Source organism: Chiloscyllium punctatum, chromosome 10 (genome assembly GCF_047496795.1).
Source record: "Chiloscyllium punctatum isolate Juve2018m chromosome 10, sChiPun1.3, whole genome shotgun sequence".
NCBI classification, from domain to species: Eukaryota; Metazoa; Chordata; class Chondrichthyes; order Orectolobiformes; family Hemiscylliidae; genus Chiloscyllium; species Chiloscyllium punctatum.
Genome location: NC_092748.1, coordinates 123,071,559 through 123,096,235, shown reverse-complemented (window position 1 = coordinate 123,096,235; position 24,677 = coordinate 123,071,559). Strand labels below are relative to the sequence as shown.

At 44.2% G+C, this 24,677-nt stretch overlaps 2 protein-coding genes across 4 annotated transcripts in view; one reads left to right on the top strand and one right to left on the bottom strand.

Moving 5' to 3' along the window:
- LOC140482523 (E3 ubiquitin-protein ligase MARCHF4-like) overlaps positions 1-24,677 on the bottom strand; it is a 237,426-nt gene that overhangs the window by 132,669 nt on the left and 80,080 nt on the right. The window lies entirely within an intron of this gene.
- Positions 9,036-24,323, top strand: LOC140482521 (uncharacterized). The gene is made up of 3 exons (XM_072580074.1): positions 9,036-9,357; positions 19,480-19,636; positions 21,586-24,323. The coding sequence occupies exon 3, from the start codon at positions 22,691-22,693 to the stop codon at positions 23,657-23,659; it is 969 nt and encodes a 322-aa protein (XP_072436175.1). The 5' UTR covers positions 9,036-9,357; positions 19,480-19,636; positions 21,586-22,690; the 3' UTR covers positions 23,660-24,323.

The following is a 24,677-nucleotide window of genomic DNA, read 5'->3' as shown; positions in this document are numbered from 1 at the left end:
CAGCAGATGGCACCGACACAAGGATGGGTTGCATCTAACCTGGAGAAACACCAATATTGTGGCAGGAGATTTCTAATGCCATTCAGCAGGGTTTACATTATGTGGCGGGGGGTCAGAGTTGTAGGTCAGCACATGAAATTACCAAAGAAGAATTTGAGACCAAGGTCAGTAAGACTAAGAGGTAAAACAGACAGGGGGAATTTACTGAACATTTACTGAACATGGAGAGACTGTATTTGTTTTGATTGAGGTGTATGACAGGTAAGGCAGATGAACTTAGAGCTTGGATTAATTCATATCACAGATGTTGTAGCTATTTTAAGGACTAGGTTGAGAAAGGGACAAATCTGGCAGTGTAACAGTCCAGGATTTAGATGTTTCAGGTAAGATAGAGAGAGATGTAAAAGAGATAGGGGAGTTGCATTACTGATAAGGGAAAATATTACAACTGTACTGAGTGGGGACTGCCCTTGAGTAGGGGGTGAAGAGCTGCAGGTAGACCCACAATGCCCTTAGGGAGGCAAAATCACAAAACTTGATTGAGCTTTTTGAAGATGTGACAAAGATGATTTGACGAAGGCATGGTGGTAGATGTTGTCAATTTGGACTTTCACAAGGTCCGTCATGGCAGGTTGATACAAAGGTGAAATCACATGGCTTCCACAATGAGTTGATAAGATGGAGAAAGAACTGTCTCTGTCATTGAAGGCAGAGAGTAGCAATGAAATACTTGGATGAGAATGCAGGTGACCTCATTACTAGGTTTGTGGACAACACAAAGTTTGGGGGAGCTGTGGATAGTGAGGAAGATTGCCAGAGTTTACAGCAAGATATATATGGGCTGGAGACTTGGGCAGAGAATTGCAGATTGCTCATTCTAAAAGATGAGAGACTTAAACATGGCTGTTTTGTGTATCTGCATGAAGAACTGGTTGTCAAAGGTGAAGACGTTGTGATCGAGGATAAAGCCGATGAGTTGTAGGATGGTGCCCGGAGATTGGCAGTTGTTGGTGTTGAGTACTGAGGCTGTTGCCGCAATGCCATCATTGTGGGGGATGCTGGTATAGAGTGCTGAAACATCCAATGTGATGAGGAATGTTCCCAGTTCGACTGTCTGTGGGTGCTGAGTTTCTGTAAGAAATCTGTAGTGTCGTGACAGAAGCTGGGGGTCCCCTGTACAATAGGTTTCAAGATGCCTTCAACATAGTCAGAAAGGTGCTCACACAGGGTCCAATAGCCTAACATGGGGACGTCCTGGTATGATGGCTTTGTGTATCTTCGGAAGGCAGTAGAAGTCGTCTATGCAAGAAATACGTGGAATGAGGACACGAAGCAAACTCTGAAGGACTGGATCGAAAGTCCTGATCAATGTGTTTAGTTCATGGGTGGTGCTCTTTGGTCGGATTAGCTGGTAGTTACCTGTAATGTTCCTGGTTGTTTAGTTTTCGGTGCACTTCCTTGCAGTCATCTGTTCTATTCTGAATGATGATGGCTCCTCCTTTATCTGCTGGTTTGATGACAATGTTGTGATTGGTTTTGAAAACATGGATGGCATTTGCGTTGTAATCGGGCGATGTTTTGCTCTACCTTGTGAGTGCGGCTGATAAATCTGGCATTTATATATTTCCTGACGGTTTGAGCATACATGTCAAGCCCAGGGCAGTGGCCCTCTGGTGGGGTCCAAGTTGACTCCTTCTTTGGTTGCTCCTCTACGGATTCCTGCGATGACTGTTCTCGTTTCTTGGTGGGCTCACTGGGATCACTGCTGGCATCTTGAAAGAATTCCCAGAGTCTCATTCATCTGATGAATTCCTCCGTGTCTGCTGCAAGACCCATGGGGTCCATTTTGCTGGTGGGGCAGAAATTGAGACCCCTCGAACCTTCGGGTGACCATCCTCCAAGGCAGACTCCGGGACAGGCAACAACAAAAAGTGGCTGAGCAGAGGCTGACAGCCAAGTTTGGTACCCATGGGGATGGCCTCAACCAGGACCTTGGGTTCATGTCACACTACCGGTGACACCATTGCACTATACACACAGACACACACACACACTCTTACACACACTCCTACAGACCCATACACTCACGCAGACCATAAGACCATAATAAGACCATAAGACATAGGAGTGGAAGTAAGGCCATTCGGCCCATCGAGTCCACTCCGCCATTCAATCATGGCTGATGCGCTTTTCAGCTCCACTTGCCAGCACTCTCCCCGTAGCCCTTAATTCCTCTAGACAACAAGAACCTATCAATCTCGGCCTTGAAGACATTTAGCGTCCTGGCTTCCACTGCACTCCGTGGCAATGAATTCCACAGGCCCACCACTCTCTGGCTGAAGAAATGTCTCCGCATTTCCGTTCTGAAATGACCCCCTCTAATTCTAAGGCTGTGTCCACGGGTCCTAGTCTCCTCGCCTAACAGAAACAATTTTCTAGCATCCACCTTTTCAAAGCCATGTATTATTTTGTACGTCTCTATTAGATCTCCCCTTAATCTTCTAAACTCCAACGAATACAATCCCAGTATCCTCAGCCGTTCCTCATACCCTTTCATAAGCTCACACATACACTCCCACAATCACACTGCACTCTCTCACACTTTACACTCTTCCCCTTTACACTCACACCCATACACACACACTGTCACAGACACTCATAACTCCTACATTCCCACCCCCCACCCCCACCCCCACTACACACACCCACATGCACACATACACATATAAGTTTGTGGTTTGTGGGGTGAATCTGTATTTGCAGAAATACATTTTATTTTGCTCAAAAATTGTATGAATCCATGTAAGATTCTGTGAATCCGTTTTTTAGATTAGAGTCAGTCTGACCATTGGGGCACAGACACTCTCACAGGGCACCTCAAACCGTAAATGTATCATCTGGGCTGACATGACACCAACTGTTAAAGTTCACTTGAGAAAGTAGCTTTTAACAAAGTTCTGCGATTTACATATGAAAGAACTGAAACCAACATTCTGATTCTAAAAGATGAGAGACTTAAACAAACAATCCAGGTCTTTTTCAATATATAATTTTAGTTTCATCACATTGTAAACTTTTGCCATAAATTCTGTGTTTTACGACCTTATACTCAACAACCAACCGATGAAGGAGCAGCGCTCTGACAGCCCAATGCTTTCAAATATATCTGTTGGACTATAACCTATGTTGTGTGATATTTAACTTTGTACACCCCAGTCGAACACCAGCATCTCTGAATAATGTTTTAGAGGCATCTTGACAGATATATGATTAGGTAGGGAATAGGGGATTATGGATCGCATCGAGGCAAAAGATTTCAGTTTACAAAGGCATTATATGTCGGCACAGTCTTGATGAGCCAAAAGGCCGGTTCCTGTGATATACTGTTCCATGTTCTTTATTCTTTATAATCAAGAACTTATCTATCTGTCTTAAATGTGCTGAATGATTTGGCCTCACCAGCCTTCAATGGCAATGAGTTCCACAGATTCACCATCCTCTGACTGAAGAAATTCCTCCTCATTGCTTTCCTAAAGGGTCGTCCCTTCAATCTGAAGCTCTGTCCTTGGGTCCTAGAACCTCCTACTGTTTGAAACATCTTGTCCATGCCCACTCTATACAGGCCTCTTAGTATTCTGCAAATTTTAATGAGATCCCTCCTCATCCACCTTAACTCCATCGAGGCCCAGAGTCCTCAACCGCTCCTCATGACAGGCCCTTCATCTCAGGATCATTCTTGTAAACGTCATCTGGACCCTTCCAAGGACTTCACATCCTTCCTTAGATACCAGACTCAAAACTCTTGAATTGAATTGAATTGAATTTATTGTCACATGTACCAAGGCACAGTGAAATGCTTTGTCTTGTGAGCAATACAAGCAGATATTATTCACAATATCCCGAAGCGGTCTGACTAGTCTTATACAACCTCAGCATAATATCTCTGTTCTTGTATTCTTGCCCTCTCTAAATGAATGCTAACATTACATTTGCCTTCCTAACTGCAAATTGAACCTGCATGTTAACCTTAAGTGAATCCTGAATTAGACTCCTTAGTCTCTTTTGTGCTTCAGATTTCCAAAGCCTTTCTCAATTTTGAAAATAGTCTAATCCTCTATTCTTCAACCAAATTGCGTAATCTCGTACTTTCCCACATTTTGTGTAGCCAGCTGTGGTCTGATGTGGAGGTGCCAGTGTTGGACTGGGATGGACAAAGCCAGAAGTCATATGATGTCAGGTTATAGTCCAACAGATTTATTTGAAATCACAAGCTTTTGGACTGCTGCGCCTTCATCACTTAACCTGACGAAAGAGCAGTACTCCAAAAGCTTATGATTTCGAAGTCGTGTGACTTCTGACTCTTGTCTTGTATAGTTTTAGTAAAACCTCCCTACTTTTATACTCCATTCCTTTTGAAATAAACATCAACATTCCATTTGCCTTCCTTGTTACCTGCTGAAATTTGATGCTAGCTTTATGTGATTCACGACAAGGACTCCCAAATCCTTCTGATCTGCTGCTTTCTGCAGTCATTCTCCATAAAATTCAGTTTCTTTACTTTTCATGCCCAATTACAGAGCTCATATTTCTCGCATAGCATTCCATCTGTCAAGTTATGGCCCATTCTACAACTTGTTCAAATCCCTCTGCAGACTCTGTGTCACCCTCACCACTTGCTTTCTCACATATTACTGAGTCATCCACAAACTTTGGCTATTGTACAGTCAGTTTATCCAAGTCATCAATATATATCATAAATATTTGTGGGCCCTATTACACTCCACTGTTAAAGGTTGCTTGTTGAAATTCTAAATATATTATATCCACTGCTTCCCCTTTATTCTACTTGTTACCTCCTCAAAGAATTCTGGTCAATATGTCAAGCATAATTTCTCCTTCATGAAGCCATGCTGATTCTGCTTGATCATATTATGTATTTGTAAATACTTTGCTTTTACATCTTTTTAATAGACTAACATTTTCCCAACAACAAACATTAAACTAGGAGCAAAGTACCACTGATGCTGGAATTTGTACGGAAAACAAAATAATGCTGGAGATCACAGTGGATCAGGCAGCATCCATGGACAGACTCAAAATATTAGTTTGCTTTCTCTCCATGACTGCTGCCCAACCCACTATGATCACAAACATTAAATCAACCCACCAACAGTTACTTGTTTTTTTTTGTCTCCGTCCTTATTTAAACAAAGGTACTACATTGACAATTTTGCAATCCTCTGGGATTTCTGCAGAATTTAAGGATTCCTGAAATATTACACCTAATGGCATCTACTATCTCTGCATTTGCTTCCTCTAATATCCTAGGATGCAGCCTATCATGCCCAAAGACTTATCAGTCTTTGGCCCCATTAGTTTTCATATGTAATGATAGTTATGATTATTTCCTCTTTTCCATGTGACCCTTGAATATTCTGTCATTTTGGAATGCTGTCAGTGTCTTCTATTTATTCAACTCTTCCCTGTCATTTCCTGGTTCCACATTATTATTTCCCAGATTCATTCTTTAAAGGGGTTATGCTGATTTTGGATTTTCAATTCCTGTTTGCCTTTGAGAAGGTTGTGATGAGCTGCCTTCTTGAACAGCTGGAGTTTGCCTGCTGTGGGTTGATCCACAATGCCATTTGGAAGAGAATTCCAGGATTTTGACCCAGTGACAGTGAAGCTTCAGTGATATATTTCCATGTCAGGATGGTCAGTGGATTGGAGGGGTATTTGAAGGTGGAGGAGTTCCCATGTATATGCTGCCCTCGTCCTTCTACATAGAAGCAATCGTGGATTTTGAAGGTGCTATCTGAGGATCTTTGGTCAATTTCTGCAGTGGATCTTGTGATAGTACACACTGCTGCAACTGAGCGTCGATGGTGGAGGGAGTGGGTGCTTATGAATCTGATGCCAATCAAGAGGATTTTGCCAGGTTATATGTTTTTTTTTCTTTCAATTTGAATGCTACTCTTAATGTCCCTGTTTACCCATAGACCACAGAACAAAGAACACTGAACAGTACAACACAGGAAACACTCTTCAGCCCATCATGTCTGTGCAGACCATGATGCCATTATAAACTAATCCAACCTGCCTGCACTTGGCCCATATCCTGCTATTCCCTGCCTGTTCCTGTGACAATGCCTCTTCATCATTGCTGATATATCTACTTCTACCACTGTGATGATGCTGCCACTTTAAAAAGGTTATTTTGTCCATGGGTTTTTTGGAAGTTGTAAAAGCAGAGGTGCCCAGGAGTCTAAATTAACAATGAAAGGGGGAGTGGCCGGTTCACCCAGCTCAGGGTTTTCTAGTTTGATTTTAGCTGTAGCAGTCACAAGTCACAAATCCATGGGAGTTGCAACCTTCAGTAAAGAATTCCTCTTGTTGTTCCCTCCTCCCTTAGGAACAGTCACACCCAGGAGCTTCAGATCCCTAAAAAGGATTCCATTTTGGCCTGCCCCTCCTCAGATTGGTATAACTTAGAGTAAAATCTCTGGAACGCCACATTAATCTTTTTAGAATCACATGTTAGGTTCCCAGACCCTTCCCTAATCACCTTGTGGGGCACTCCTCTTTCTCGCAGGATACGCTAAGTATTTGCCTGGCTTGTCACCGTGCTCGTATAACCTTTGCTTTGCAAAAGCCAGCTCCTTCTTTGCCATTTGTATGAGCATGGAATTTAATGGAGACCGCAGTGCCATAATGCTCTGTAGTATGACTAAAGAGGGTCTGTCAAAGTAGGCCTTCTCGGCTGCCTTCAACCGTGCTTCAAGGAGACATTGCTGCTCACCCTTCTGCCACTTCCTACTGGCAGAATATGAAATAACTAACCCCCTAGCATAGGCTTTGGCAGTTTCCCAGAGAATGGATGAGCTATCAACCAAGCCTATGTTGATGCCTAGGAACGCCTGAAATTCCCTAGAGAAATACTCCACAAACTTATTATCCTTGAGGATAAAGGGATCCATTTGCCAGTACCTCGAACCCACTGTAATGTCCTTAATTTTAACCATAAGGTACACTGGAGCATGATCAGAGATGGTAATATTACCAATCGTACAAGATGTCCCCAGATCCAGGGTTACCGCAGGGGTCGAAAAAAAATCAATCCATGTGTGACATCTGTGCGGCTTGGAGAAAAATGTAAAATCCCTACCTGTAGGGTGGAGACATCTCCAGACGTCTATCAACCCTAACTCCCCACACAGATCCACTAACTTTGTACAGAGGGTATCGAGGGACCTTTGGGCAACCTGTTTACTGTGGGATCCATGAGACATTTAAAATCTCCCCCTATAATGATTGCCGGGACTCGAAACTTATCAGTTTCGAAAAAGCATCTACCAGAAATTTAAGGGGATGAGCTGGAGGGCAAAAACATTTAAAACACCATATTCTTCCCCATTTGTCAAGGCTTTAAGAATTACAAACTTCCCGTGTGTGTCTTTAACACACTCCAACAACTTAAATGGGAGATTTTTCCTAACCAATATAGCCACTCACCTACTTGTGGTATTAAATGATGAAAAATAAACTCAGCCAAAGCCATTCTGCTGTAATTTCAGATGGTCCTTGCCATCCAAATGTGTCCAAAGCAATGTCCATCTTCTCCTTTCTAAGACTCAGAAGTACCTTCTTCCTCTTAATAGGTAAATGACTTCCCTTGATATTCCAGGTACACCATTTAATCAAATCTTTAACCATAATCTTCTGAAATAACATTTAAATTCCAGAGAGAAGGAACTCAAACCATAAAGCACAAACCATCAAATATAAAAACTACATAAACTAAAACCACTACATTTAACAAACCTACAAAACTATTGAGAATAAAAAACAACAAAAACTATAAAACAAACCAACATGTAAAGCACCAACTACACTGAGTAGGGGAACTCACCCACTGCCCAGAGGTGGCAAATACTCATCCCAAACTGCCCATAAGTAGGCATCTAACCATCCCAGCCATCTTCACTTCTCCCAGCTACAGCCACACCACAAACACAAGCAGAAGAGGATAAACACCCCATAGAATACCAATATGCATAAAAATACTTTTTTATAAATAAGGGGAATAAATACCCCACCCATCCTTTGGTATATCCTAACTTAGAAATTGAAAATGTACATCTCAACTGCCGCCAAACATAGCTTAAACCAAATTATTATCAATAGAGGGGAAAAAAAGATAAAGCTCCAGCCGGATTTCCTCCGTTTCTTTTACAGAATGATAAACACATACCCAAACAACACTGTTCAAATTAGGTTAGTTTGTCCACAAAGTTTCTTGCCTTCTCTGAAGTGTCAAAGAGATGTATGGATCCATCTAAGGTGTCCTGAAGCACTGCTGAATATTTCAGGGAGTACTGAATCCCAAGTTCCCTCAGTCTTCTCTTGACACCATCACAAGATTTTCTTTTCTGGATCACCACCACTGAGAAGTCCTGAAAGAACATGATCTTAGAGTCCTCATAAATTAGGGCTTTCAGATCCTTCCCCTGGACTCTGGAAGACTCCATGACTATCTCCTTATCCCAGTAATGATTGAACTGCACCAGAAGAGGACGAGGACGTTGACCCAGACCCAATCTCCGCACTGCAACCCGGTGAGCCCTCTCTATCTTCAATCCTCTCATTGCAGCCTCCAAGTCAAGGAATTTTGGCTGCCTCACAGCACCAGGGTCCCAGCTTCGATTCCAGCCTCGGGCAACTGTCTGTGTGGAGTTTGTACGTTCTCCCCGTGTCTGCGTGGGTTTTCTCCGGGTGCTCCGGTTTCCTCTCACAATCCAAAGATGTGCAGGTCAGGTGAACTGGCCATGCTAAATTGTCCATAGTGTTAGGTGCATTAGTTAGAGGGAAATGGGTCTGGGTGCGTTACTCTTCGGAAGGTCGGTGTGGACTGGTTGGGCCAAAGGGCCTGTTTCCACACCATAGGGAATGTAATCTAATCTAATCTAAATTATGCAGGCCGCTCACCTTCCTTACCCTCAGGCAGACCAATGATCCAAATGTTTTTTTCTCCTGCCCCTGTTCTCAAGATCGTCCACTTGCTCACGCAAATTACGGACCTGGATCCAATCCTTGGATGAACTGGCATCAGCTTCCACGACTGTGACCCTGTGCTCCACCTCATCTATCCTCTTCTCCAGGTCTTCAGCTGCTCCTCTTGCTTCTGCAGCATGAGAGAGATTGGAGCCAGCTTCTCTTCAATCTGTTTCCCCAGCATCTCGCAAGATTTCGAGAGCTCATTCACTAGAGCCTGGAAAGTATTTGGCTCTGAGGATCCTGCAGGCTGAATTGCAGACCCGGCCTCCCTTTTTTGGCATCTCTGGACGGCTGGAAACACAGGTGAGTTTAATTTTTAGAAGTTTCTTGGGACTCCACAATCTTTCTGGAGTCCTAAGATATCAAGATGGCCTGAGTTGGGCGGGTTAAAGGTTTGTCCTGCTTGTGCTGTGACATGAAGCTTGCAGTGCAATCTTCTCAGCTCGCCGCCATCTTGGATCTCCCCAGAACAGTTACATCATAGTTACTGTATTGGGTCAGTTAGGTTTTCCAGTAGTTAAGTTCGAGTCATAGAGCCATAGAGATGTACAGCACGGAAACAGACCCTTTGGTCCAACTCGTCCATGCCGATCAGATATCCCAACCTAATCTAGTCCCACCTACCAGCACCTAGCCCATATCCCTCCAAAGTTTTCCTATTCATATACCCATCCAAATGCCTCTTAAATGTTGCAATTGTACTAGCCTCCACCACTTCCTCTGGCAGCTCATTCCATACACGTATCACCCTCTGCATGAAAAGGTTGCCTCTGAGGTCTCTTTTATGTCTTTCCCCTCTCACCCTAAACCTACACCCTCTAGTTCTGGACTTCACCACCCTAAGGAAAAGACTTGGTCTATTTATCTTATCCATGCCTCTCGTGATTTTATAAACCTCAATAAGGTCTTTGAGGTCTTTATCTGACCTTATTGAGGCTCAGATATCCCTCAGCCTCCAACACTCCAGGGAAAACAGCTCCAGCCTGTTCAGCCTCTCCCTATAGCTCAAATCCTCCAACCCTGGCAACGTCCTTGTAAATCTTTTCTGAACCCTTTCAAGTTTAACAACATCCTTCCAATAGGAAGGAGACCAGAATTGCACGCAATATTCCAACAGTGGCCTAACCAATGTCCTGTACAGCCACAACATGACCTCCCAACTCCTGTACTCAATACTCTGACCAAGAAAGGAAAGCATACCAAACACCTTCTTCACTATCCTATCTACCTGCAACTCCACTTTCAAGGAGCTATGAACCTGCACTCCAAGGTCTCTTTGTTCAGCAACACTCCCTAGGACCTTACCATTAAGTCCTGCTAAGATTTGCTTTCCAAAATGCAGCACCTCACGTTTATCTAAATGAAACTCCATCTGCCACTTCTCAGCCCATTGGCCCATCTGGTCAAGATCCCATTGTAATCTGAGGTAACCTTCTTCACTGTCCACACCTCTAATTTTGGTGTCATCAGCAAACTTACTAACTGTACCTTTGATGCTCGCATCCAAATCATTTATGTAAATGACAAAAAGTAGTGGACCCAGCACCGATCCTTGTGGCACTCCACTGGTCACAGGCCTCCAGTCTGAAAAACAACCCTCCACCGCCACCCTCTGCCTTCTACCTCTGAGCCAGTTCTGTATCCAAATGGCTCATTCTCCCTTTATTCCGTGAGATCTAACCTTGCTCACCAGTCTCCCATGGAGAACCTTGTCAAAGTCCATATAGATCAGATCTACCACTCTGCCCTTTTTGTTACTTCTTCAAAAAACTCAATCAAGTTTGTGAGACATGATTTCCCATGTATAAAATCATGTTGACTATCCCTAATCAGTCCTTGCCTTTCCAAATACATGTACATCCTGTTCCTCAAGATTCCCTCCAACAACTTGCCCACAACCAAAGTCAGGCTCACTTTTCTATAGTTCCCTGGCTGGCCCTTACCACCTTTCTTAAATAGTGGCACCACGTTAGCCAACCTTCATTCTTCCAGCACCTCACCTGTGACTATCGATAATACAAATATCTCAGCAAGAGGCCCAGCAATCACTTCCCTAGCTTCCTACAGAGTTCTAGGGTATACCTGATCAGGTCCTGGGGATTTATCCAGCTTTATGTGTTTCAAGACATCCAGCACTCCCTCCTCTGTAATATGGACTTTTCCACAGTAAATACTGATGCAAAATACTTGTTTAATATCTGCCCCATCTCCTGCGGCTCCACACAAAGGCTACCTTGCTGATCTTTGAAGGGCCCTATTTTCTCCCTAGTTACCCTTTTGCCCCTAATATATTTGTAAAAACCCTTTTATTCTAAGTTATTCTAAATTTTGCTTTCTTTTGTTCATGATTCAACTGTAGTGTTTAAGTAAATTCTGTTTTATTTAAAGCCGAGTGGTTTGACCAGTTGCATTACACCTGGAACACCCAGTTCACATCTGCCTATAAAATAAAAAATGTTAGAACAAAGAAAATTACAACACAAGGACAGGCCCTTCGTCCCTCCAAGCCTGCGCCAATCCAGATCCTCTATCTAAACCTGTAACCTATTTTCTAAGGGCCTGTATCCCTTTGCTCCCTGCCCATTCATATGTCTGTCTAGAAACATCTTAAATGATGCTATTGTGCCCATCTCTACCACCTCCACTGGCAATGCACTCCAGGCACCCATCACCCTCTGCGTAAAGGACTTTCCACGCATATGTCCCTAGACGTTTCCTCTCTTACTTTGAACTCGTGACCCCGAGTAATTGAGTCCCTCAGTCTGGGAAAAAGCTTCTTGCTATCCACCTTGTCTGCACCTCTCATGATTTTGTCGACCTCAATCAGGTCCCCCCCCTCAACCTCCGTCTTTCTAATGAAAATCAACCTAATCTACTCAACCTCTCTTCATAGTTAGCACCCTCCATACCAGGCAACATCTTGGTGAACCTCCTCTGCACTCTCTTCGAAGCATTCACATCCTTTTGGTAATGTGGCGACAAGAACTGTAGGCAGTATTCCAAATGTGGCTGAACCAATGTACTCAATACCCCTTCTGATGAAGGAAAGCACACCGTATGCCTTCTTGACCACTCTATTGACTTGCATTGCCACCTTCAGGAAACAATGGACCTGAACACCCAGATCTCTCTGTACATCAACTTTCCCCAGGACTTTTCCATTTATTATATAGTTTGCTCTTGAATTGGATCGTCCAAAATACATCACCTTGCATTTGCCCAGATTGAACTTCACCTGCCGTTTCTCTGCCCAACTCTCCTATCTATCTATATTCTGCTGTATTCTCTGACAGTCCCCTTCACTATGTGCTACTCCACCAATCTTAGTGTCATCAGCAAATTTGCTAATCAGACCACCTATTACTTCCTCCAAATCATTTTATGTATATCACAAACAACAGTGGCCCTAGCACGGATCCCTGTGGGACACCACTGGTCACAGGTCTCCATTTTGAGAAACTCCCTTCCACTACTACTCTGTCTCCTGTTGCCCAGCCAGTTCTCTATCCATGTAGCTAGTACACCCTGGACCCCATGTGGCTTCACTTTCTCCATCAATCTACCACGGGGAACCTTATCAATTGCCTTACTGAAGTCCATGTATATGACATCTACAGACCTTCCCTCATCAATCAACTTTGTCACTTCCTCAAAGAGTTTTATTAAATTGGTAAGATATGACCTTCCCTGCACAAAATCATGCTGCCTATCACTGATAAGCTTATCTCCTTCCAAATGGGAATATATCCTATCCCTCAGTATCTTCTCCAGCAGCTTCCCTACCACTTACGTCAGTTTCACCAGAGTTGTTATTTCTGGTTTGTTACCTGTGCCACGTGATAGCGAGGCAAGGAATAGGGAGAGATATCAGCTGAACACGTGGCTGCAAGGATGGTGCAGGAGGGAGGGTTTCAGGTACTTGGATAATTGGGGTTCATTCTGGGGGAGGTGGGACCTGTACAAACAGGACGGTCTTCACTTGAACCAGAGGGGTACAAATATCCTGGATGGGAAATTTGCTGGTGCTATTCGGGTGGGTTTAAACTAGCTCAGCAGGGGGATGGGAACCTGAGGTGTAGTTGCAGTGCACAAGAGGATGAGAGTAGGGAGGACAGGGACAGGATTTCAGGGTCACAGGAATGTGCTGGCAGACAGCAAATTGGTTTGAAGTGTCTAGATTAGAGTCGTGCTGGAAAAGTACAGCAGGTCAGGCAGCATCCGAGGAGTAGGAAAATCGATGTTTCAGGGCAGAAACCCTTCATCAGGACGGAAGGGTTAGGGTTATGAAGGGCTTCTGCCTGAAACGTCGATTTTCCTACTCCATGGATGCTGCCCGACCTGTTGTGCATTTCCAGCACCACTCTAATCTAGACTCTGATCTCTAGCATCTGCAGTCCTCATTTTTGCTTGGTTTGAAGTGTGTCTACTTCAACGCCAGAAGTATCTGAAATAAGGTAGGTGACCTTGCAGCATGGATAGATATCTGGGACTTCGATGTTGTGGCCATTTCGGAGACATGGATAGAGCAAGGTGAGGAATGGATATTGCAGGTTCCAGGGTTTAGATCTTTCATTAAGAACAGGTAAGGTGGTAAAAGAGGGGGAGGTGTGGCCTTGTTAGTCAAGGATAGTATAACCCTGGCTGAAAGAACTTTTGATGAGGACTCGTTTACTGAGGTATTGTGGGCTGAGGTTAGAAACAGGAGAGGAGAGGTCAGGCTGCAGAGTTCCAGGGAGGTGGAAGAAAGGATTGGCAAAATTATTCTGGGTAGGAGTGAAAGGAACAAGGTGGTCATTATGGGGTCTTTAACTTCCCCAACATTGACTGGAAATGCTATAACTCTAGTACATCGGATGGATCAGTTTTTGTCCAATGTGTTCAGGAGGGTTTCCTGACACAGTATGTCGAAGGGCCGACAAGAGGGGAAGCCCCACTGGATCTGGTGCTTGGTAACGAACAAGGCCAGGTATTTGATTTATTTGTAGGTGAACACTTTGGAGAAAGTGACCATAATTCAGTTACGTTTAGTTTAGTGATAGAAAGGGATATGTACATGCCACAGGTCAAGAGTTAGCGATGGGGGCAAAGGCAATTATAATGCAATTAGGCAAGAATTAGGATGCATAGAATGGGATAGCAAAATGAATGGGATGCAGACAATGGAAATGTGGAGCTGGTTTAAGGAACAGATATTGCGTGTCATAGAGTCATAGAGATGTACAGCATGGAAACCGACCCTTCGGTCCAACCCTTCCATGCCAACCAGATATCCCAACCCGATCTAGTCCCACCTGCCAGCACCCGGCCCATATCCCATATCTTTCCCCTCTCACCCTAAACCTATGCCCTCTAGTTCTGGACTCCCCCACCCCCAGGAAAAGACTTTGTCTATTTATCCTATCCATGCCCCTCATAATTTTGTAAACCTCTATAAGGCCACCCCCTCAGCCTCCAATGCTCAAGGAAAAACAGCCCGAGCCTGTTCAGCCTCTCCCCATAACTCAAATCTTCCAACCCTGGCAACATTCTTGTAAATCTTTTCTGAACCCTTTCAAGTTTCCTTGATAGGTATGTCCCTGTCAGGCAGGGAGGAAGTGATAAGGTAAGGGAACCGTGGTTTACTACAGAAATTGCATCTCTTGTTAAGCAGAAGAAGGAGACTTATGTGTTGATGAGGCAAGATGGTTCATATGAGGCGATGGAGAGTTACAGATCAGCTAGGAAGGATTTAAAGAGAGTTAAGAAGAGCAAAGAGAGGACATGAGCAGTCTTTAGCAAATAGAATAAAGGAGAACCCTAAAGCTTTCTATACGTATGTGAGGAATAAAAGGATGACTAGGATAGGAATAGGACCAATCAAAGACAGAAGTGGGAAGTTGAGTGTGGACCCTGTGGAGATTGGAGAGATGCTAAACAAACATTTCTCATCAGTTTTCACTCAGGAAAAGGAGAATATTGTAGAGGAGAACAATGAGATACCAGATATTAGACTAGAAAGGATCGAGGTTAGTTACGAACAGGTGTTATCAATTCAGAAGGAGTGAAAGTAGACAAGTCCCCTAAACCGGATGGAATTTATCCGAGGACTCTCTGGGAAGCTAGGGAGGAGATAGCAGAGTCTTTGGCTTTGATATTTGAGTTGTCATTGTCTACAGGATTAGCACCAGAGGACTGGAGGATTGCAAATGTTGTGCCCTTGTTCAAGAAGGGTAGTAAAGTTGACCCAGGTAATTATAGACCAGTGAGACTTACTTGTGTTGTAGGAAAGGTTTTGGAAAGAATTATAAGAGATAAGATTTACAATCATCCAGCAAGCAACAATTTGATTTCAGATAGTCAACATGGTTTTGTCAAGGGCAGGACGTGTCTCACAAACCTCATTGCATTTTTTGAGAAGGTGACCAAGCATGTAGATGAGGGTAGGGCAGTTGACGTGGTATACTTGGACTTCAGTAAAGCCTTTGATAAGGTTCCACATGGTAGGAGGAAAGTTATGTGTGGAGTCAGAGAAAATGGGCGAGATTCTTAATGAGTACTTTGCATCAGTATTCACTGAGGAGAGGGACATGGCGGATGTTGAGGTTAGGGATAGATGTTTGATTTCTCTAGGTCAGGTCGGCACAAGGAGGGAGGAAGTGTTGGGTATTCTTAAAGGCATTAAGGTGGACAGAGCCCCAGGTCTGGATGGGATCTATCCCAGGTTTCTGAGAGAAAATGCAGAGGCATGGGATTGAGGGTGATTTAGCAGTTTGGATTAGAAACTGGCTTTCTGAAAGAAGGCAGCGAGTGTTGGTTGATGGAAAATATTCAGCTGGAGTCCGGTTACTAGTGGTGTGCCACAAGGATCTGTTTTTGGACCACTGCTGTTTGTCATTTTTATAAATGACTTAGATGCAGGCATATGTGGATGGATTAGTAAATTTGCAGATGAAACTAAAGTCGGTGGAGTAGTGAACAGTTTGGAAGAATGTTACAGGTTGCAGGGGGACTTGGATAAACTGCAGAATTGGGCTGAGAGATGGCAAATGGAGTTCATTGCAGCTAAATGTGAGGTGATGCACTTTGGGAAGAATAACAGGAAGGCAGAGTACTGGGTGCAGAGGGATCTTGATGTCCATGTACAAAGATCCCTGAAAGTTGCCACCCAGGTTGATAATGAGGTTAAGAAGGCATACGGTGTGTTAGGATTCATTCGTAGAGGGATTAAGTTCCGGAGCCGCAATATCATGCTGTAACTATACAAAGTACGCTAGTGTGGCCACACTTGGAAAATTGTGTACAGTTCTGTTCGCCATATTTCGGGAACAATGTGGAAGCATTGGAAAAGGTGCAGAGGAGACTTAACAGAATGTTGCCTGGTCTGAAGGGAAGGTCTTATGAGAAAAGGCTGAGAAACTTAGGTCTGTTCTCATTGAAAAGAAGAAGGCTAAGAGGGGATTTGATAAAGACATACAAGATGATCAGAGGATTAGGTAGGGTGGACAGTGAAAGTCCTTTTCCTAGGATAATGATGTCAGCGTGTACGAGGGGACATAATTACAAATTGAGGGGTGATAGATTTAAGACAAATGTCAGAAGCAGGTTCTTTACTCAGAGAGTGGTAAGGGCGTGAAATGTCCTGCCTGCCAATGTAGTTAACTCAGCCACATTAGGGAGATTTAAACAATCCTTGGTTAAGCACATGGATGATGATGGGACAGTGTAGGGGGACGAGCTGAGAATAGTTCACAGGTCGGCGCAACATTGAGGGCCAAAGGGCCTGTTGTGCACTGTATTGTTCTATTGGTCTATAATTACCTGGATTATCTCTGCTACCCTCCTTAAACAAGGAGACAACATTAGCAATTTTCCAGTCCTCCAGGACCTCACCTGTGTTTAAGAATGCTGCAAAGATATCTGTTAAGGCCTCGGCTATTTCCTTTCTCGCTTCTCTCAGAAACCTGGGATAGATCCCATCCAGACCTGGGGCTCTGTCCACCTTAATGCCTTTCAGAATACCCAATACTTCCTCCCTCCTTTTGCCGACCTGACCTAGAGTAATCAAACATCTATCCCTAACCTCAACATCCGCCATGACCCTCTCCTCGGTGAATACTGATGCAAAGTACTCATTAAGAATCTCGCCCATTTTCTCTGACTCTACACATAATTTTCCTACTTTGTTCTTGAGTGGGCCAACCCCTTCTCTAGTTACCCTCTTACTCCTTTATATTTGAATAAAAGGTTTGAGATTTTCCTTAACCCTGCTTGCTAAAGATATCTCATGACCCCTTTCAGCCCTCTTAATTCCTCATTTTAGATTGATCCTACATTCCCGATATTCTTCCAAAGCTTCATCTGTCTTCAGTCGCGTATCCTTATATATGCTTCCTTTTCCCTCTTAGCTAGTCTCACAATTTCACCTGTAATCCATGGTACCTTAATCTTGCCATTTCTATGCCATTTTCACAGGAACATAATTTTCCCAAACTCTAATCAACCTCTCTTTAAAGGACTACCGCATATCAAATGTGGATTTACCTTCAAACAACTGTTGCCATTCCCTAGCTCCTGCTGTATTTTGGTATACTTGGCCTTCCCCCAGTTTAGCATTCTTCCTTTAGGACAATTCTCATCTTTGCCCATGAGTGTTCTAAAACTTATGTAAATGTGATCACTATTCCCAAAGTAATCCCTACTGAAACTTCAACCATCTGGCCAGGCTCATTCCCAACCCCGGGTCCAGTATGGCCCCTTCCCAAGTTGGATTATTTACATACTGCTCTAGAAAATCCTGCTGGATGCCCTTTACAAATTCTACTCCATCTGGACCTCTAACACGAAGTGAATCCCAGTTAATTCTACAAAAATTAAAATCTCCTATCACGACCACCCTGTTGCTTCTACATCTTTCCATAATCTGTTTACATATTTGTACCTCTATCTCACGCTCGCTGTCGGGAGGCCTGTGGTACAGCCCCAACATTGTTACCACACCCTTTCTATTTCTGAGCTCTGCCCATATTGCCTCACTGCTCGAGTCCTGCATTGTGCCCTCCTTCAGCATGGCTGTGATATCTCCTTTGAGCAGTAATGCAACTCCTCCACCCCTTTTACCTCCTTCTCTATCCTATTTGAAGCATTGATACCCTGGGATATTTAGTTGCCAATCATGTCCTTCCTTCAACTAAGTCAGTAATAATAATAACATCATACTCCCAGGTACTAATCCAAGCCCTAAGTTCATCTGCCTTACCTACTACACTTCTTGCATTAAAACAAATGCACCTCAGACCACCAGTCCCTATGTGTTCATCATCTGCTCCCTGCCTACTATTCCCCTTAGTCACGCTGACTCCATTTGTAGTTCCTTACAGGCTTCAGTTACTACCTCCTTACTGTCCACTAACCTCCTCATTTGCTTCCCATCCCCTGCCACATTAGTTTAAATCCATTACAACAGCATTAGCAAAACCGCCCCCAAGGTCATTGGTTCCAGTCCGGCCCAGGTATAGACCGTCCAATTTGTAATATCCCCACCTCCCCCAGAACAGGTCCTCATGTCCCAAAAATCTGAAACCCTCTCTCCTGCACCATCTCTCAAGCCACGCATTCACCCTGCCTATTTATTTCATTTCTACTCTGACTAGTGCGTGGATACTGGTAGCAATCCTGAGATTACTACCTTTGAGGTCCTACTTTTTAACTTGGCTCCTAATTCACCAAATTCAGCTTGTAGGACCTCATCTTGTTTTTTTTTCTACCTATATCAATGGTGCCTATATGCACCATGACAACTGGTTGTTCACCCTCCCCGTTGAGAATGTTCTGCAGCCAATCTGAGTCATCCCTGACCTGTGCACCTAGGAAGCAACATACCATTCTGGAGTCTTGTTTTCAACCACAAAACTGCCCATCAACTCCCCTTACATGACTATAGCCCTTTTACTCTTCTTCCTGCCCTTCTGAACAGCAGAGCCAGTTATTATCCAAAACAGTATACCTGTTTTGGAAGGAGATGACCGCAAGGGACGCCTGCACTGCCTTCCTGCTCTTTCTCTGCCTTTTGGTCACCCATTCCTTTTTTCCCTCAGCAATCCTAATCTGCAGTGTGACCAATTCACTAAATATGCTATCCACGACCATCTCAGCATCACGTATTCTCCAAAGTGAGTGCGTCTGCAGGTCCAGAGCCGTCATGCGGTCTCACAAGAGCTGCAGCTGGACACACTTGTTGCACCTGAAGGAAGCTGTGTCCCTGAGCTCCCACACTGAGCAAGAGGAGCAAAACATGGGTCTGAGATCTCCTGCCATTTTTAATCTTAAGCTTAATTACATAAACAAGAAAAGAAATAAAAGAAGTTTTTACCAATTACTTGATGAAAAAATGAAGTAGAAATCCTTACCTTATCAACACACCACAGAGCTCTTTTGTTTTGGTTACAGGAGGAAGACAAGCGGGAGACACTACACGTGTAGTGTCTCGAGTTCAGCTACTACCCAAATACATCAGTTCACTCACCTTCCCAGTGCGCAATTCGAATGCTCCCACTCAGCCCTTCACTCTTACCGCTGCTGCAAATGAAGGCTGCTGACGCTCGAGGTAAGTCCCTTTTAAGTGGGAAGCACATCTTCCCGGCAGCCCCTGGTTCTCTCTCTCTCTCTCTCACTCCTCCTGAAAAATGGTGGCCTAAGAGGGTCTAGGCTACCTTCTTAAAATATTTTGAGGGGGTCTGACCTGGTCCATAACACCAATCCATTGGTAGCACAATCCAGGCACCTGCCACCCTCTGTGTAAAAAAATCTGCTTTTAAATTTTCCCTGTCTCACCTTAAACCTAGTATTTGATGTATTCGCCTTGGGAAACCATATCCATGTCTCTCATCATTTTATATACTTCCATCAGGTCACTTTTCAGCCTCTGACTATATAAAAATAATCCAAGTTTGTCCAACCTCTCCTCATTTTAATGCATTCCCAATCCAGGCAACATCCTGGTAAACCTCTTTTGCACCCTCTCCAAAGCCTGCACATCCTTCCTAGAAAGAACGACACACATTATTCAGATGTGGCTGAACTAAACTTTTATACAATTGCAACAGGACTTGTCAACTTTTATGCTCAATGCCCTGACCAATGAAAGCAAGCATGCTGTGTGCCTTCTTTACCACGTTATTCATTTGTCTTGCCACTTTCAGAAAGCTATGGACTTGCATCCAAAGATCCCTCTGGATGTGGACATCACTGGATCAGCATTTATTACCTATCCCTAACTGCCCAGAGGGCTGTTAAGAGCCAGCCACATGGCTGTGGGTCTGGAGTCACATGTCGGCCAGACTAAGTAAAGATGGCAGATTTCCTTCTCTAATGGACATTAGCGAACCAGATAGATAAAAGCAAATTACTGCGGATGCTGGAATCTGAAACCAAAAGAGAAAATGCTGAAAAATCTCAGCAGGTCTGGCAGCATCTGTAAGGAGAGAAAAGAGCTGACGTTTCGAGTCTAACTGACCCTTTGTCATAGCTTTGAGAAAGGGTCAGTTAGACTTGAAACGTCAGCTTTTTTCTCTCATAACAGATGCTGGCAGACCTGCTGAGATTTTCCAGCATTTTCTCTTTTGGCTTCAGTGAACCAGATGGGTTTTCCATGACGTTTAGCAAAGATTTCATTATCATCATTAGACCATAATTTCTAGATTATTATTGCATTTAAATTCCACCATGTGCCAATAGACAATAGACAATAGGTGCAGGAGTAGGCCATTCTGTCCTTCGAGCCTGCACAACCATTCATTATGATCATGGCTGATCATCCTTCATCAGTATCCTGTTCCTGCCTTATCTCCATAACCCTTGATTCCACAATCCTTGAGAGCTCTATCCAACTCTTTCTTAAATGAATCCTGAGACTGGGCCTCTACTGCCCTCTGGGGCAGAGCATTCCACACAGCCACCACTCTCTGGGTGAAGAAGTTTCTCCTCATCTCTGTCCTAAATGGTCTACCCCGTATTTTTAAGCTGTATCCTCTGGTTCGGCACTCACCCATCAGCGGAAACATGTTTCCTGCCTCCAGAGTGTCGAATCCTTTAATAATCTTATATGTCTCAATCAGATCACCTCTCAGTCTTCTAAACTCAAGGGTATACAAGCCCAGTCACTCCAGTCTTTCAGTGTAAGGTAATCCTGCCATTCCAGGAATTGACCTCATGAACCTACGCTGCACTCCCTAAATAGCCAGAATGTCTTTCCTCAAATTTGGAGACCAGAACTGCACACAGTACTCTAGGTGTGGTCTCACCAGGGCCCTGTACAGCTGCAGAAGAACCTCTTTGCTTCTATACTCAATCCCTCTTGTTATGAAGGCCAGCATGCTATTAGCCTTCTTCACTACCTGCTGTACCTGCATGCCATGGTAGGATTCAAAACCAAGACACCAGAATGCTGCTTGGATATCTAGATTGTTCTACATTATCATTGCTCCCGAGTGTCCTGCCATTTACTGTTTACTTTCCTCTTGATCCCCAAAAATGCATCACCTTACACTGGACCAGATCAAACTCCATCTGCCATATCTTCCCTCCAACTTTCCAACAAGCCAACTTTGCATCCAACTGACCAACTCACCATGCATCCTACGTTACTTAACCATCTGGACCAGCCGACCATGCTTTAGTAATGTCCATGTCGATTACGCTACCTTCATCAATCATCTTCATCGCTTTTGAAAAAATTCAACCAAATTTGAGAAACAAGACCTCCCCTGCACAGAGTCATGCTGACTAGTTTATTGAAGTATTCAGGAGGACATTCAGCAGCAGCACGAGGCATACCTAAAAATGAGGTGTAAACCTGGTGAATGTACAAAAGAAGACTACTTGCATGTCAAACAGTATAAGCAGGGAGTGACAGAGAGAAGAAATTATGCAACCATTGAATCAGATCTGAGATCTGCAGTGTCACAACATCCAGGATTTAATGGTGGTAGACAATTAAAAAACTCACTGGAGGAGATCCACAAATATTCCCACTCCCATTGAAGGGGGTGCTCAAAACATTAGTGCAACAGATAAAGCTGAAGTATTGATATGCAGAGGGATCTGAGTGTGCAAATCCACAGATCACTGAAGGTGGCAGCGCAGGTAGATAAGGTAGTAAAAAAAGGCCTATGCCATGCCTGCCTTCATTGGAAGGCTTCTGTCGCGACACCAAGGATTTCTTACAGAAACTCAGCACCCACGGACCAGTCGATCCGGGAACATTCCTCGTCACAATGGACGTTTCCACACTCTACAACCAGCATCCCCCACAATGATTGCATCGCGGCAACAGCCTCAGTACTCAACAACCAACAACTGCCAAACTCCAAACACCATCCTGCAACTCATCCGCTTTATCCTCGATCACAACATCTTCACATTTGACAACCAGTTCTTCATTCAGACACACGGAACAGCCATGGGGACCAAATTTGCACCCCAATATGCCAACATTTTTATGCACAGGTTCGAACAAGACTTCTTCTCTAGGCAGGATCTCCAACCGACATTGTACACCAGGTACATTGATGACATTTTCTTCCTCTGGACCCATGGCAAGGAGTAACTGACAAAACTAAACAGTGACATCAACAAGTTTCATCCCACCATCAAACTCACCATGGACTACTCTCGACTATCTGTCTCAATCTTGGACACATGCGTCTCCATCAAGGATGGACACCTCAGCACCACACTCTACCACAAACCCACAGACAACCTCACAATGCTACACTTCTCCAGCTTCCACCCAAAACATATTAAAACAGCCATCCCCTATGGACACGCCCTACACATACACCGGATCTGCTCAGATGAGGAGGAACGTGACGAACACCTGGAAGTACTCAAGGATGCCCTCACAAGAATGGGGTATGATGCTCAACTCATCGACCGCCAGTTCCAACGTGCCACAGCAAGGAACTGTAATGACCTCAGGAGACAGACACGTGCTGCAACTGACAGGGTACCCTTCGTTGTTCAGTACTTCCCAGGAGCTGAAAAATTACACCATGTTTTTCGTGACCTGCAACACATTATCAATGAGGATGAGCACCTCGCCAAGACCTTCCCCACACCACCACTACTTGCCTTTAAACAACCGCCAAACCGCAAACAGATTGTTATTCATAGCAAGCTGCCTGGCTGTCAGGACAGCTCCTTACAACCCTGTCAGGGTAGGCACTGCAAGACATGCCAGAGTGTGGACATAGATACCACTATTACGCATGGGAACACATCCCACCTTGTACATGGCATGTACTCATGTGACTCAGCCAACGTTGTCTATCTTATACGTTGCAGGCAAGGATGCCCTGTGGCATGGTACATTGGGGAAACCGAGCAAAGGCTACGACAACGGATGAATGGGCAACGCACAACAATCAACAGACAGGAGGGTTCCCTCCCAGTTGGGGAACACTTCAGTGGTCCAGGACATTCAGCCTCGGATCTTCGTGTGACCATCCTCCAGGGTGGACTTCGGGACAGGCAGCAGAGAAAAGTGGCCGAGCAGAGGCTGATAGCTAAGTTCGGTACCCATAGGGAGGGACTCAACTGGGACCTTGGGTTCATGTCACACTACAGGTGATCACCATTGCACTACACACACACACTCTCACACACACACAGGCACTCCTATACACACATACACATGGACACACATACACACAGACGCGCACACAGACACCCACACACACCCTTACAGACACACACACTCCCACACTCACACATGCACCCCCTCACAGACTTAAGACACTTTGCAGTCACTACACACACACACATACACCTTCTCACACTCACAACCCCCACCCCAGACAGACAGACACACACAGACAGACAGACAAAGACCCACATGCACACATATATTTTGTGCGGTGAATTTGTACTTGCAGAGTTACATTGCACTTTGCTCAAAAACTGCATGCATTCATGTAAAACTCTGTTATCTCATTTTTTAGATTAGAATCAATCTAAACATCAGGTCATAGACAGAGAACACAGGGGGCTAACACCTTCAACATATTGTTTAGCTATCACCATTGTTAACAGCTAACCCAAGAATGCAACTTTTTAAAAAAAGTTTTGTGATTTAAGAAGTGAAACTATCACTGTATTCTAACAGATGAAAGGCTTAACAGACAATCGATTTTTCAATGTATAATTTCAGTTACATCACACTGTAAATTTTTGCTATAAATTCTGTGTTACGATTGAGCCCTCCACTATCACCTGATGAAGGAGCGACGCTCTGAAAGCTAGTGTGCTTCCAATTAAACCTGTTGGACTATAACCTGGTGTTGTGTGATTTTTAATTTTGTTCACCCCAGTCCAACACCGGCATCTCCAATTAGTTGGAAGGGGCACTGACTATAAGGATAGACAAGTTATGCTGCAGCTTTTTGAACTTTAGTTAGGCCACACTTGGACTATTGCAGACAGTTTTGGTCACCACACTACCAGACGGATGTGGATGCTTTGGAGAGGATACAGAAAAGGTTTACTAGGAGCCAAGGCATGTTTTTCACGTAAAGGATGGTGAATGTCTGGACCCGAAATGTCGACTTCTCCACCTCCTGATGTTGCCTGGCTTGCTGTGTTCTTCCAGC